The 12,412-nt window shown below is 47.6% G+C and overlaps 1 protein-coding gene across 1 annotated transcript in view; it reads left to right on the forward strand.

Moving 5' to 3' along the window:
• The first annotated feature begins 218 nt into the window (after positions 1-218).
• Positions 219-12,412, forward strand: part of CSF1R (colony stimulating factor 1 receptor) — a 29,984-nt gene continuing 17,790 nt past the window's right edge. The window contains exons 1-6 of the mRNA XM_034778121.1: positions 219-515; positions 5,929-6,183; positions 7,542-7,826; positions 8,719-8,855; positions 9,773-9,932; positions 11,273-11,462. Of these exons, the coding sequence (XP_034634012.1) occupies positions 467-515; positions 5,929-6,183; positions 7,542-7,826; positions 8,719-8,855; positions 9,773-9,932; positions 11,273-11,462 (1,076 nt within the window). The 5' untranslated portion in view covers positions 219-466. The remainder of the gene's footprint in view (positions 516-5,928; positions 6,184-7,541; positions 7,827-8,718; positions 8,856-9,772; positions 9,933-11,272; positions 11,463-12,412) is intronic.

The following is a 12,412-nucleotide window of genomic DNA, read 5'->3' on the forward strand; positions in this document are numbered from 1 at the left end:
TGTCTGTCGGGCTATGGCAGTGCGTCGGCCTGTCCCCGCCACTTACGCTAGTGCGTGTTTTGCCTCAAGAATGTTTTCTGTAACGCTCCCCTTCATGCTCCAGCTTTTTTGACCGTCACAAAACCAGGAGGAGACAGGGGTGGGCGGAGGAGGATAACCCGGGCCTACCATGAAGGATGGGTTTGGGGAAGGGCAGAGCGGTGTGCAGTGTTGTCCTCTGCCATTGGTGACACTGTATAACTCTCTTAAAAAAAAAAATAGGGATTTCCTAACTTGTGGTCAAAAGGAGAAGTTTATCCCAGAGAGAGACGGCAGCAGAGTACAGTTGAAGACTGCTCGGCAGCGCTTCCCAGTCCAGCCTTCTCCAGTCTACTCGGGAGGATCCATTGAGCTGAAGCACTTGTTCCTTCATCTGCCTCACAACATACCTGACCTGTGCTGAAGAGGCACCTGCAGCCCAGGGGAGATGGACCCTGCCATCCTGGTGCTTCTGGTGGCAGCTGGCATCTGGCATGGTAGGTCTGACAGCAGCAACTCCACTGAGCCAATGTGAGCCCGTGGCAGCTGGAAAGCAGTGGCATGTAGGATGTAGCTAGAGAGATACTTGCACGTTGGGGAGACTCTTTCTGCACAACCCATAGGTAATTGTGCAGAACAGGAGGGACCCCAAGCTCCCTGGTCAGCGTTTGCTCCATCCTTTCTCCAGCAAACTCCCATTAAAGTCACTGGGCCAGATTTTTAACGGTGTTTAGGACCCTAAAGATGCAGATAGACGCCGAGTGGGGTTTGCAAAAGCACTCGAGCGCCTAACGGCTTCAGAAACACCTTTAAAAACCTGGCCCTGAGAGCTCTGCCTGAGTCAGGATGGAACGGAAACTCAGCAAGGTGCTCCGGGTTTGGCCCAAAGAGCACGCAGTCCTGAGCCCAAAAGGGAGCGCAGCGCTCACAGCCCCTGCAAAGCAAGGGGGGCCGGGCTGAAGCCTAAAGCCCCTCATTCAGCAGACTGTTGCAAGGGGCAACTGCTGCAATGGTGGGAGAGTTAACAGGCGGCCCCTACAACACAGACGGAATAGGCAAGGGGTGATTTGCCTTGCAGACTCATTATGGCTCATTTATAGCACTGGGCACAAGAGAATGACTATGCGCTAAGAGCAACATGCCAACATTATCAGGGATCTACAAGACAATTTGAGGCTCCTAGGGCCAAAGGTATTTAGGTGCCTAAAGATGCAAAGCGGCACCAAGTGGAGTTTACAAATCAGGTTACGCATCTAACTCCATTGACTTTTGTTCTGTCTGTACAGCGCCTTGCACGGGGGTCCTGGTCCCTGATGAGGGGTTCGAGATGCTCTGAGAAGCCAGATAATAAATAACAACAGGAGTTAGGCACCTAACGTACTTAGGCAGTTTTGTAAATGCCTCTAGGTGCTCATCTGCCTGTGTCAATCTGGTCCCTTGTGTCCCAGCTGTTAGAGCAAAGGGCTAGGAACCGATAGAGCCCCAGGACAGATCTCAGCTAAGCTGCGGGCTCGTTCTAGTAGTAACACCTGCGCTGTTGTTTTGAACATATAAGGCACTATAGAAACGCCAAGTGTTATTGGATGAGCATGGACAAGCCTTGGTGGGGGGGGTTTCTCTTGGAAAGGCTGTGTAAAAAGCAGGATCCTCTGTGAAAATCAGGTGCTACATCTGAGGGGCGCTTAGTCGCAACTCAGTCCCGCTCCGCTCAAGAACATGAGCTATTCATTGCTATGAGGCTGTGGGAGAACCAGCGGACTAGCCTGCCCGGGTTCCTGCAGATGCACTGTAACCTACACCGGGGCTAGGGTATTGCTATGCTGTGTCAGATTGTGTGTGAGGGTTGCAGCCCTTTGGTGATGCTGCTGGTGCATATAGATTAGATGTTCTCGTGCCTTATGACCCAGTGTTTCCACCTCCAGCTGTCTAGTGCCATGTTTCTTGCTCCATTATCATCTATTCCCATGGCAGCAATGTCTTTTCTGACAGGTTTTTTTATGTCATCGCTCTCCTTCTCTTTTCTGTCTCGCACCAAGTGGGATCCAGTCAAAGGCTTGTCTAGGAATATTGGGTTTTTTTATATCCCTACAACATGCCTAAGCCACTTCAGCCTGCTTTCTCCAATCGTCGGGAATACAGACGAATAAGGGCTAGGCCAAGGGTATTGTTAAGCCTTTCAACGGAATGGGATGGGAGAGGAATACAGCAAAGTCTGGTCTGTCTATTCTGATTTGGATGCTATACCCGTTCCCTGTCCTTGTCTCTTTTCAATCCTCCAAGAGAAGCATGCAGGATTCTCCGGCCCAGATTGGACATTTGCAAAATAAAATATGGAAAGGGGACTGAGTGTTTTCTGGTTTTGCATTTCAAGCAATGGTGACATCGTGGGAGAGGTTCCCTCCCCAGCCCCCCTCCCCTGCTACGCCCACTCCTTTAAGGAAACTGAGCATCTGGGACTGTCCCAGGAAGACAGGAATGGCTGGGAACCCTGGGCAGGATGGGATCTTGGGATAATGTGGACTAGGCAGTTACTGGGGAGACACAAGGTTTCCTGGCGCCTAGAGAACTCTGTCAGGATCCCCACTGGAAACATGGACACGTTTACAATGTAGAGCCACATTCAGGGGGTCCATCTCATTAGGATTGCCAGGTGTTTCCCTACTGAGTTGCCCTATGAAGCCTTTGACAGCTGAGTTTTATCACAGTTATTCAGAAATCCCACAGCACCAAGAATCTTGAAGCATCCCAAGGGTTGCATGCACCAGCATTATCCCTGCATAAGTCTCCAGTGGGTCGTATTTTGTTTTCTGTCTGAATTTGATTAATCTGTTTCTTGACTCCTTAGTTGTTTCTTTTGGCATTGCTGTGTTTCCCCCTCCTGGGTCATGGTACAGTTTCTGGATCCCAGATATGCTGTTTCTTTAATAATTTTGGGCCCAGTTCCCAGACATGGCATCCCTGCCCTCAGATCAAATAGGCTGGCCAAATCCCACATCGGATGCCCAACTTGCATGCAGAGGCTGGTTGTTTGCATATCCAAGTGTGGGATCTGGACACCCTTTTAAGGCACCTGTGTTTGAAGACTGGGCTCTGAGATCTGACTGCTCCAAAGGAGTTAGGCTTCTAACTTCTGTTCATTTCATTGGAGGTTAGGAAACTAAATAGAAGTTAGAAGTTTAACTCCTTTTGAACATTCAGCCCTGAATGTTTGACTCCTTGCATGCTGGGACATGTTTGCCAAAGGTCTATACCATTTTCCAGGGGGTCCTAACAAAGGCATGGAGTGCCACTTCACTGGACCATCCCTACCGGGCAGTAATGGATGGAATGTGGGCTGTGCTCCGGTAGGGACACAGATGTAAGGTTATTCCTGATTCTGGAGGCAACGGGAGCTTCCTGGCTATTAGAATAATAAGGACTGGACAGCTGGGATGTGTGTGAGAGAGAGAGATAGCACTGAAGGATGCCGCAGTTGACTCTGGTTAGTTAGTGCCTCGGGAATTGCTTCTAATGCAGGACACTGAGCCAGGAAGCCCCATGTCTTTTCAATTTCCAACACCTGGTTTAAGTCCTGCTGACCTCTGTATGAGCCTGGGGGACATCGCTGGGCCTCCATGCATTGTCAGGCTGGAACCTCCTTGGATACCAGCATCTGCCTCTAAGCTTAGAGTCCCTGGGAAAATAAGTTTCAAAAAGAACAACAAGCTTTGGCCAGATGAAGGGGTCTGGCTAATTGTCGTGGCTGGGATGGTAGAGGGGGATGGGCTTCATCCTGCAACTGGAGGTCATTGTTACACAACCATGGTGTGGTGAAGCCAATGGCCAGCAGTTACTGACAACAATGAGGAAGTTGGTGGGTGACACTCACTAACTCCGTGTGAGATTGCATTCTGGTCAGTGGGAGAACAGAAGCCTGCACCAGAGCTCCTGCCACGTTACAGAGGAGGGGGAGGGGGCTGATTTACTGTCCTAATGCGTCTCACCAGCAACTCTACTCACACTCGGGCACTGGCCCTGATGCTTTAGCTGCTTTAATCAAAGCTAGCTCAGGTATGTCTACATGTGCTGTGATCACACCTCCCCACTGCAGTGTAGACATTGCCTTAATCCTAATGGCCAATGCTAAGTTTACCAAGCAAACCAGTTAGGGGATACAGAGACAGCAAGGCACACTGATGGCTGGACAAGAAACCAACATACAAGCAGATCCACTCCCATACCCTCATACAGAGCTCTAGCATAGAAGGGAGCAGGAAACTATAGATACATGGAAAATATGGTTTCAAAAGGATTGTAGGATATTTCCTTCTCTGCTTGGGGAATAAATGGTTTTTTTCCTGTTTCTGTAAGAAGTCAAAAAACAGCAAGAAAAAGTTCAAGAGGAAGAAATGTCAAATATTCCATATGTCGTCCTTTCCCATTTCTCATACATGTAGCTCTGTCGGAGTCTGCTCGTTGAGTTCCTGTTAGGCCACATCTACACTAAGAGCATGTTGCCAGCATAGGAAGGGTTTTTTTTAACTTGAGTGTATGTTCCTTTAAGATCTGGGGAAGGGGTTAGGGTCTGAGGAAAAGCAGAAGTGGGAGAATAGCCAGCTCTTGGAAGGGGCTTGCTGTGGATTGGGGGGGAAGCCAACCCCCCCAGTGCACAGATAGCCATTTGCAATGTGTTTCCTGTCCCCTGAAAGAAAACCTGTCATGAGGGTGTTGTTGCAGCTTTTTCCCCATAAGGCACTGATTCATTTTTCACTTCCCCCATCTCCATAAATATAGGCAGTGACTAAAAGAACTCGCTGACAAGACAAAAAAAATGTGTTTCTCTCTGACAGTGATGGCTGAAGGAGGTTCCAGGTTCCCCTTTACTCAAACTGATGAAGGAGTTAGTTCCACAATGTCTCTTAAAGGCAAATATGGCAACTCTAATTCAGGCCTGAAGTCTGACCCATTGCAAAATGGCAATCATTAGGCTAGGAGATCATGTGGCCCAGTGCATAGGTACAGGACTGTGCGTTAGGAGGACTGGGTTCCACCCCTGGCCCTGCCAATCACTCACTGTTTAACCTTGTCTAAGTCACTTAACTGCTCTGTGCCTCAGTTTCCCCATCTGTAAAATGGGAATAATAATGCTTCCCTTATACAATTCTTTGAGTACTAAGGATGAAATTCTATCAGATCTGGGTAGTTATCTAGCCTCTATCACCATAGTATTTGAGTACTTATATAAGTACTATGTATTATTTTGTAATTTTCAAAATCCACTACTCCACCACCAAGAAATTAAAGTTTCACCAAAGCAGTTTTTGATACAAAATCAGTGCTTTGGGCTCTTTCAATTGGCTCTGCACAACATAGTTTGGCACATTTCTTTCCGGTTCTGTTCTGATGTTAGCACTTATGTAGTACACAGAAAGAAGTAAACAAAAGAAAATTGCATTGATTGCTGCTGGATTAAAAATACAGGAGTAGGATTTTGTCCCAACACAATTTGCATAATGTGCTTACAGCTCCACAGTGAAATTTACAGCCAAATAAATCCTGATCAATAGGAAAAGAACAACTTCTAAGAAAGTAAAACAAAGAAACTCCGGAGCCTGGATTAATCAGTGCTAAAGAGTGGCTTTTGCCATCTAAGGCTCTGAATGTTCTGACATCAAATACCCCTCCTAGCCTAAAATTCATTCCATCTGAGAAGTAACTAAAATAAAAAGCCCAGCTAACCATATCAGCCTAGAATCTCTGCTACGTGTATGAAATGTACCAAAAGGCCAACTCTAGCCAGCCAGCCCAGTCTTTATGACAACTCTTCCTTGTGCCCTTGCTAAGATATTACCTGCAAGGTGAGATGAGATCCCACCAGTTTATCTGTAAGGCACGTCGGTTGTTCACCCATCCTCTCTTTCTTGTTTGCAGGCTCGGCGTCTCCGACAATCGACCCTAATGTCACCGTCCTGATCGTAAACAAGGGAGACCCTGTAAACTTGCACTGCTCTGGGGATTTCAGCGTGGAATGGGTCAGCGCAAGACAGAATATGATCGTGTACCCCAGTGGCACTAACAGCACTCTCAGTATTACCAGTGCCAGTTACAGGGACACCGGCACCTATCAGTGCGCTTATACCAACAGCAGTGACATGGAGCGAGCATCCATCCATCTCTTTGTGAGAGGTAGCTAATGCCATTCCTTCACGTACGGTCACACTCGTTTAAGGGTTGTCCACACAGGATAGTTTTACCTGTTACACTGATATAACTATAGCAATACCAATACCATTATACCAGTATAACCCCCTCCCCCACATGTGGGCGCTCTTATTCACCCTTTGGGAGACAATGTGTCCTCATGCATAAAGCACTAGACTGGGCCTCAGAAGGCCTGAAGTCAATATTCCTGGCCTCCCACTGGTCCGCTAGATGAGCTGGGCAAGTCATGTCACTGCTCTGTGCCTCAGATTTCCCTTCTGTAAAATGGGAATCATGATACTGCCTTCCTTTGTAAAGTGCCTAGAGATCTGTGGATGAAAAATCCTGTGTAAGAGCTGGATATTCCAGATAAGAGCTACTCCGGGATTAGAGTGGCTTTCTTTATTTTGTTTTGCTTAAACCCCTTCCAAAACAGCATAAGCTAAACCAGAAGGTCCTCTTATGCTGGAACATATACTAGAGAGACCTCATTGGGACCCAGACCAATATAGTATGCATTTAAATTCACCCCCTAGCTTATATCATTATAGCTTTCTCGTGTAGGCGGGTTTTGCTTACTGCTTCGAGTACACTCCTCTAGTGCAGCGTTTCTCAACCGTTTTGGTATCAGGGGAAATCTCAGGGACCGGCACTGGTCTTTGCATCAGTTGGTTAGAAACGCTGTCTAGTGCACCCACTGGGGACTGTCACCTGGCTTCTGCTGAATACACACTGCCAGGCATAGGGTTTGCTATCTGGGGCCCTACGCAGGCAGGGGTGCTGTGATGATGTCATGGACAGAAATCCACGAAGCTATGCTCCCAGCATTCCGTGAAGGCATGCAGCAGATCACCCCCTCGTGTAATATTGCCCCTATGAGACGGTTGTCCTAATGGTTTCAATAACAAGGGCTTACCCATGCGATTAATGGAAACCTCATAGACAGACTCCTCAATAGCCAATCAGCTAGCATCTTCAAGCTTAGCCTTTTTATTACTAAAACCAGCAGCCCCAGTTGAAAGGTAATTTTCATTGAGTGCCTGGTGCTCCTCTAACTGTCCCTCTCAGTCTCTGTCTCACACACCCCATCACACCTGTACTCATGCTACATTATATCCCCTCTCCTTAGGTATCATAGGCTGCACCTGTCATGCCAAATGAGATTTAAAGAACTAATAAGCCATAGGGTTATCAATAGGAGCAGGTCTTTAAGTGCTATAGCAGTTTAACACCAGGCAGCAATGCAAGGCAGACAGAAAGCTGAACCTATACTGAAATGTACCTGACCAAGTATATGCGCTTTGCTTGATTTCACTCTCTGGTTTGTCTTATTCCATCGATAGATCCCAAGAAGGTGTGGTATGTCCATAGCATCAGTGTCAGAGTAAGCGAAGGCCGTGATGCACGGCTGCCATGTCTGATCACTGACCCAGAGTATGGGTCCAACGTTACCCTGCTGAAGGATGATGATTCTCCAGTCTTACCAGGGACTGAGTTTTCTTTCAGCCCTCAGGATGGAGTAACCATATACAGCGTGCAGCAAGATCATAAAGGATATTACAGGTGTGGGGCCCATATCAACGGAAAAGTGGAGAGGTCATCGAAAATCAGATTGATTGTTCTAAAAGGTAAAGGGTTAGGTTTCTGATCACTCTTCCAGCAGTTCCATGGGGAGGCAGCTATTGTTAACTCTGCCAGGAGCAGGTCTTGGGGAGCTCGTTTGGGGAAAGGTCAGACAAGCTGGAGATGGAAATGACCTACTGGGTCATGGAGGCTGGAATTTTCAAAGGAGCCTAAGGGAGTTAGGTGAACAGTTCCCATTGAATTTCAGTGGGCTTTGGTCACCTAATCCCCATAGACACCTTTATAAAGCAGAGCCCAAGTCCATCCCTCTCCCAGTGCTGGATTGTTTCTGACTGTGTATTCCCAGGACTTTGTCCAGTCTAGTTTTAAAAGTTCCCATTGACGGGGTTCCCTGGGAGACTGTTCCACAGCCTGACAGGACCCTTTTCTCTGTAGTCTGTTTAGCACTGATGTGCTATTGGACAGTCCCATGTACACTGCTGTTACTACATGAATAATTCATTTTATCAATGGACTCCTATTAATGCTGATAATACCCCTGGCATCTTGCTCCTCCACCTCCTGGCTTTTTGCATCATGCAGATCCTTGCAGATGCATCCAGGAGCCTGAAGGAAAATCTGTTCTTCCTACTGGAACACTGAGAATTCTGAGGCCATGATGCAGTTGTCTTGCAGATCAGCAGGCAGATGGGACAGGGATTCCTTACCCTTTAAGCCTTTTGAGCCACATCATGGTGATGGCCCCGCCCTCAAAGTGGTAGTGCTGGGAGGAGTGGGGATGATGATGGTGGTGAAGGTGGTGGCAATGATGGGTGAAGGGATTAAAGTGGATGGTGGCAAGAGCTAAGCAGCCAAGTCCTTGGGGGATTCTTCAAGAATGCAGAGGCCTTTAAGCCCTCCTGTAACTAATCCTTGCCCATCTCTGCCTTTGTTTAGCAACAGTAAAGCCGCTCTCAGTCACGGTGGAGCAAAAAGACCACGTGCGAATACAGGGGGAACGTTTCCAGATCATCTGCAATTTAATTTCTCCTTCCCACAAGTACAACGTCAAGTGGATCCATCCAGCTCAGAATGTAAGTCATTTTCCTCTGTCCGTAAGGGGAATGTGATCTCTCTGGAAAATGGGGAGGGAGAGGATGGCCAGAGTCATTCCTGACTCACAGAGCCTTCTGGGTAGCAGCTGGCGGGAGCACAGTACTGAAGTGCATGATTAGACTGCGTATTGTACACAAACACAGGAGACCGAAGCACAGACATCCTTTCTCTCTCTCCTTTGTTGCGGTGACCGTTTACAAAGGGTTTAAGAGACACTTGCACACATTCTTGGTGGCTCACTGTCCTAGAGAATGAAATGGGGGTTGCTTTATCGGGGTTCGCTGAACATGACCCGCAGTGCCTGCAAAATGACATGTAAACCCCACTTCTCCCAGCCAGGCTTGCCCCAGTAACCCCATCAACATCCTATCTTATAAAACAACAAACACCCTCAATACGCACACGCTCCCCTAGAGAAGGGAGATGGGGAGAGCGAGGGAGATTTTCTTGTGTGGACTTTAATATATTCTGGGTTGATTTTAATACTTTTCATACATAGATAAAACTTTGATGGGTGCATTTTAAAAACCTAGGGTAGATTAGATAAAATAGTAGTTCCTGTTTTAGAGTTGTTAATGTCTCAGTGTAGGCGATGATACAGTACTAGCATACAAAATATAGCAGTCTGTTCAGATAATGCATTGTAACTATAGCTGATAATCAAAGGGCTGACAATGACGGTAAAGAAATCTATATGCCTGTCTACGCTACAAGTATCTGCACTGAAGACTTCAATTAACAGTATCTGTTTGTCTCCACTTGTCTCCATTTTAGCCATATAAATTCTGGGAGAAGGTCTAGTAAGGTAGAAAACAAGATGAAGGGCACAGTAATCACTAATCCTGATTTTTGTTCCAAAACAAATCAGTCTAACGTTCCTTCCCTATGACTGCAGGTCACCACCACGATCAACAACAACTTTGAAAATGGGGACTATTACGTTTCCTTCACCCTATACATTCCAGCGGTGACAATAGGAGACAGTGGACAATACAGTTGTGTAGCAAACAATTCTGTGGGATCCAGTAATTCTTCAACTGTGCTCCAGGTTGTAGGTGAGCAATTCCTGAATGGGCAAGAAAAGTGAGATCATGAAATGTGTGCACATACGCACAACCTCGTCTCCCTCGTTCATTTGCATCTAACACCACAATCTTGTCCCTATGTTGGTTTGCCAGTGGAGGCTCCCTGATTAGACCTACGTGCTTCAATACCAGAACTCTACAGTGGATAGAAAAGGGAAGTCTAGGTGTCTTGAGGGGAAAAGGGAAGGTGCCACTATCCAGTTAGTGATCCGGTCGCTGGTGCAGTCAGATGCAAAGCCAAGGAAGATCTTCTCTTTTTCTACAAGTTTAATAAACAGCCTCTAAAAAAATGCATTGGACAAAGTCACCCCAGAGGCCACTGAAACAAAAGCTGACTGTGTGTCCCACACTAGGAGACGGTGGGTCTGTCCCCCCTTCCAGTGGCAGATCCACCGAAGAGAATAAAACTCTAATGCAGATGCAAGTTGAAAGAGCTATTTCTGCAGTTCACAAAGAAGCCGCTCATCCTTTTAGCTCTGAAGCTCCTGGGTTCAAATTAGCTGATGACCAAAGTGAGGGGTTTGTAGTGTGCTGCTGGGGGAAGGAGGGCTCAGATCTAAATGTGCTTCCCGGACAAGTAGAGACCAGGGACGGACTGGACTCCTGGGGGATGCACAGGTGATACAGCTTGCTAGTTTAGCCACATCACTCTTTAGCATAGCTGACTCAGCCAATGCGTTCAGCTCCTCCCCCTTCCCAGCTATCCTGTCACCTAATCAGTTAACCTCAAGTCCTTGTCATATCAGCTGTTCCCTCCACTAGCTGGGTATGGGTCACACTTTATAGTAAGGTTCTATTTATAAAGTGTTAATGGATGGTTCATAGATGTTATACGCTTGTTGCAGACATGAGTAGTGTAGGTCACACATGGTTATAAGAACACCAGCAGACAGCGTTAAAGATACTCATAAGCCATGGTTCTAAGCAACCAATTAACCTGCTGGATTCTAACAATCTCTAGCGATTGCTTAGCCATCTGTTAACTCTTTATAAATGGAACCTTAATATGAAGTGTGACCTGTCCTGGGTATGCCCCAGCCTCTGAGAGTAGCTGAAAGCCCATCAGGAAAAGACAGCATTGCACTGAGAGAGTGTAATTTCATTGTCCCGCGTCAGGCTGAGCTGGGTCCCACCAGGAACTGGGATCAGCAAAGACTTCTCTACGCCCAAACCAATCTTGGTGTAAAGGCGGGCGACTATTGAAATCAGTGGAGATGGGCTGAATGCGGGCTATGCCAGAGCTAAATGTGGATGACCTTTGTCCTTCGCGCACACACCCACTGATTGGCTTTGCTCTTTTTGTCCCTCAGAGAGAGGTTATGTTCGTCTGTTGCCCAGGCAGAACTGCAGCCACGAAGTAAAGATAGGAGGAAATCTGGAACTGCAGGTCTTGATTGAGGCTTACCCCAGACTTAGCAACTGGATTTGGACACATGAGAATCCTTCCCAACACTCTGTGAGCGTCCTACACAATGGCCAAATGGTCCATGGTAACAACAGGTATAATATCTCCTCTCGCCTTTGTGCTCATCAACAGAGTATTTCCAACCTTGCTAGCTGGATCCTTTCCATTGGGAACAGGGTCCCCCTACAGCAGACCCCTTCTAGGGGGGGATTGTCTGGTAGAAAATTATTCAGTTTAAAGGGGCAAGGGGACGATCCTTCCTTATCCAGAGAGCAAGGCAGCCTTTCCTTGGGCGGTCCCAACCCTCTCATGGGCATTTGCTACTGTTGTTCATGTTTGTTCATTTTTTGATTGGGGGGCAAAGAAAATGCAAATGTGGGCTGAGGACAGGGTGGCTTCTCTCAATCCAAACGGACACAGCGATCAAGACAGCCATGTCTTTGTAATTCCTATGGGATGTGACGGGGCGGAGGCAGCCATACGCCTGCATGTCTCCTAGCGCATCAGACGCTTCCATTACCAGGGGCTGCACACCACAGATCCACACTTAGTCCACTAGCCAGAGAAACAGCCCCATCCTCCACTGTGCTCCCAGCTGACTCTGGGGCCAGTGAACTTCGGCTGAGACCGAATTCCCTAAGTGGCCTCTCCCATGTCCACTTGCACTTCAGCTCCACCAGCGGCCATGGAGCTTCTCACACAGGCTGGGGGATGATGGCCAATGCTGGAGGCAGGTCAGAGGCAGATGAGATGTGGCCAGAGGCCATAGGAAAAGAGCTGGCTGGGACCTCACATGTGTCGCTACACGCAGTGCCCCACAAAACCTGGAGCCGACCCAGGCCACAACAGCACATTTAAAGAACAGAACCTTCTGTTAGTTGGGAAGAACTGGCTAATTCCCCTTTTGTTTCTCAGAAACAAACAATTACCTACCGGACAAGGAACTGGAGCATTGAACTACGGAGAGGGCCCTCCGTCACTCAGTGTCAGGGTTCTAAAGGCTGTATTGGGATTCGGGAACACTAATGGGATGGGATAGATGGTG

This window comes from Trachemys scripta, chromosome 8, assembly GCF_013100865.1.
Source record: "Trachemys scripta elegans isolate TJP31775 chromosome 8, CAS_Tse_1.0, whole genome shotgun sequence".
NCBI lineage: Eukaryota > Metazoa > Chordata > Testudines > Emydidae > Trachemys > Trachemys scripta.